Source organism: Lucilia cuprina, chromosome 2 (genome assembly GCF_022045245.1).
Source record: "Lucilia cuprina isolate Lc7/37 chromosome 2, ASM2204524v1, whole genome shotgun sequence".
NCBI classification, from domain to species: domain Eukaryota; kingdom Metazoa; phylum Arthropoda; class Insecta; order Diptera; family Calliphoridae; genus Lucilia; species Lucilia cuprina.
Genome location: NC_060950.1, coordinates 65,168,628 through 65,170,627, shown reverse-complemented (window position 1 = coordinate 65,170,627; position 2,000 = coordinate 65,168,628). Strand labels below are relative to the sequence as shown.

Genomic DNA, 2,000 nt, shown 5'->3' with positions numbered 1-2,000 from the left:
TCTAGTTCTGTTCTAGTTCTGTTCTAGTTCTGTTCTAGTTCTGTTCTAGTTCTGTTCTAGTTATGTTCTAGTTATGTTCTAGTTCTGTTCTAGTTCTGTTCTAGTTTTTTTCTAGTTCTGTTCTAGTTCAGTTCAAACTTATTTCTATCTTGCTCTCATCTTTTTAGTGGCTGCGGTTTCTATGGTAAATGTATTGCACCAGGAGTTTGTGGTTGCGCCATTGTCGATGGACCTTTTAAATCTTATCAAAAATGTGAACTTGGCTTTTGCAACTCCAAGGGACGTTGTCGCTGTCAAGTTGGTACGACTAGATTTATAAATCAATGTTTAGTTCCAGACAAAGTGACGACATATGCCTCTATGAAGCACCAAAAACTAAATGAAGCATTAATTGAAGAGTTTAATTTGTTAATTGGACGACATTTTACATTGGGTGATTTTTCACCATTTGTGGGTTATTTGAAAAAGTAATAAAACTGTAGATTAAGAAAAATTATTAAAAACTAAATAAATATTTGTTTTTTCTAATTCTTAATAGTTTTTGAGTGTATATATTAGTTTCTAAGGGTCTTATACATAAACTCTTATCAAAGGCTTATTGAACAAATTTTCTATGAGTATTTGTTTTATAAACTCTTCATAAATGTTTAAGCATTATTTTTTGTGTTTTAAGGTTGGTTTCTTGTAGGGTATTGATAATTTTGTTTCACCAAGTGAAAAAGTTCAGATATAAGTGAAACAATTATTGCATATCTTGAGGCATTTATATGTACATGTGTATAAAGCTTATATAGGTTGTTGGTCTTTGTTTTCAAAGCCAAGTGTATGACATTTTTTATATTAATTTTCTTGCTTTTATTTTGATAATCACACATGAACTTTTTCAGTGCAATCCCACTAAAGATAATAATTAAAATAAATTTAAATAGACAGCGATAATAACAACTGGGTCACCCACATGAAAAACTTACAAAAAAACTATATTAGAATAAATAACTAATAAAGCAAAGAAAACAAAAAGATTTTTATGTTAAAATAATATGCATCTTTATTAATTTCTAGTAAATACTTTCACATCTTCCACCTTTACGTTCATAGCCTGGGAAACATTCACAAGTATCTGGTGCTGAACAGATGCCATAGCTGCAGTCCTCATTACAAACGGGATCACATTTCACTAAATGTGGTGACAGAGGATTGCGTTTATAGCCATCACAACAGAAGGACACTGTACGTATACGCAATTCAGGATCACTGGCTTTAGCTCTATTCGGTTAAATAAATAAAATCATTTTCTTTGTATTTATTTACCTTTCTCTTTTTTGTTTGTTTGAACTTACTGCACTTTCTTATAACAAATACCAGCTGACATGGTACTTTTCACATCCAATATAAATCTGTCTTTCTCACTCATAGTATTCATTTTCCAAAACTGTGGATAGGATTGTACACTGACAATGGCAACAATGATGAAAACCAAACATATCACTTTTTTATGCATTTTTATAGCTTTTTATAATTTAGTTCGTTTTTAAATTTAGTAAGCTAAGTTATAGGGTGCAGAAAAAACACTTTTTCATTACAAGATCACTTTAATGACTGTGACACGCTTGTAGTTTTAACTAAAAGAGTCTTGGAATTTCTGTGCTTATACACAATTTAATACATATTTCATTCACTCTTCTTATCAGTTTCGGATGGCGTCGAAAGAAAGTAAATACATTTTGTCAAGAAGAATTTCCTAGAGAACTTCAGTTTTAAACAAGAGAATTCTACAGATATTGAAAACCCCATTAGGAAATACTCAAGAACTGAAATAACCAGAACTAAAATAGAACTGAAGTAAAAGTAAATTAGAATTAACCTAGAACTGAACAAAACGGAACTTGAAATGAACAAGAACAGAACTAGAACAGAACTAGAACAGAACTAGAACAGAACTAGAACAGAACTAGAACAGAACTAGAACAGAACTAGAACAGAACTAGAACAGAACTAGA

The 2,000-nt window shown here is 30.7% G+C and overlaps 2 protein-coding genes across 2 annotated transcripts in view; one reads left to right on the top strand and one right to left on the bottom strand.

Moving 5' to 3' along the window:
* LOC111682922 overlaps window positions 1–2,000 on the top strand; it is a 23,333-nt gene that overhangs the window by 7,398 nt on the left and 13,935 nt on the right. The window lies entirely within an intron of this gene.
* On the bottom strand, window positions 1,023–1,621 carry LOC111682939. The gene is made up of 2 exons (XM_023444940.2): window positions 1,341–1,621; window positions 1,023–1,266 (listed from the first exon to the last, which is right to left on the bottom strand). The coding sequence occupies exons 1-2, from the start codon at window positions 1,499–1,501 to the stop codon at window positions 1,059–1,061; spliced, it is 369 nt and encodes a 122-aa protein (XP_023300708.2). The 5' UTR covers window positions 1,502–1,621; the 3' UTR covers window positions 1,023–1,058.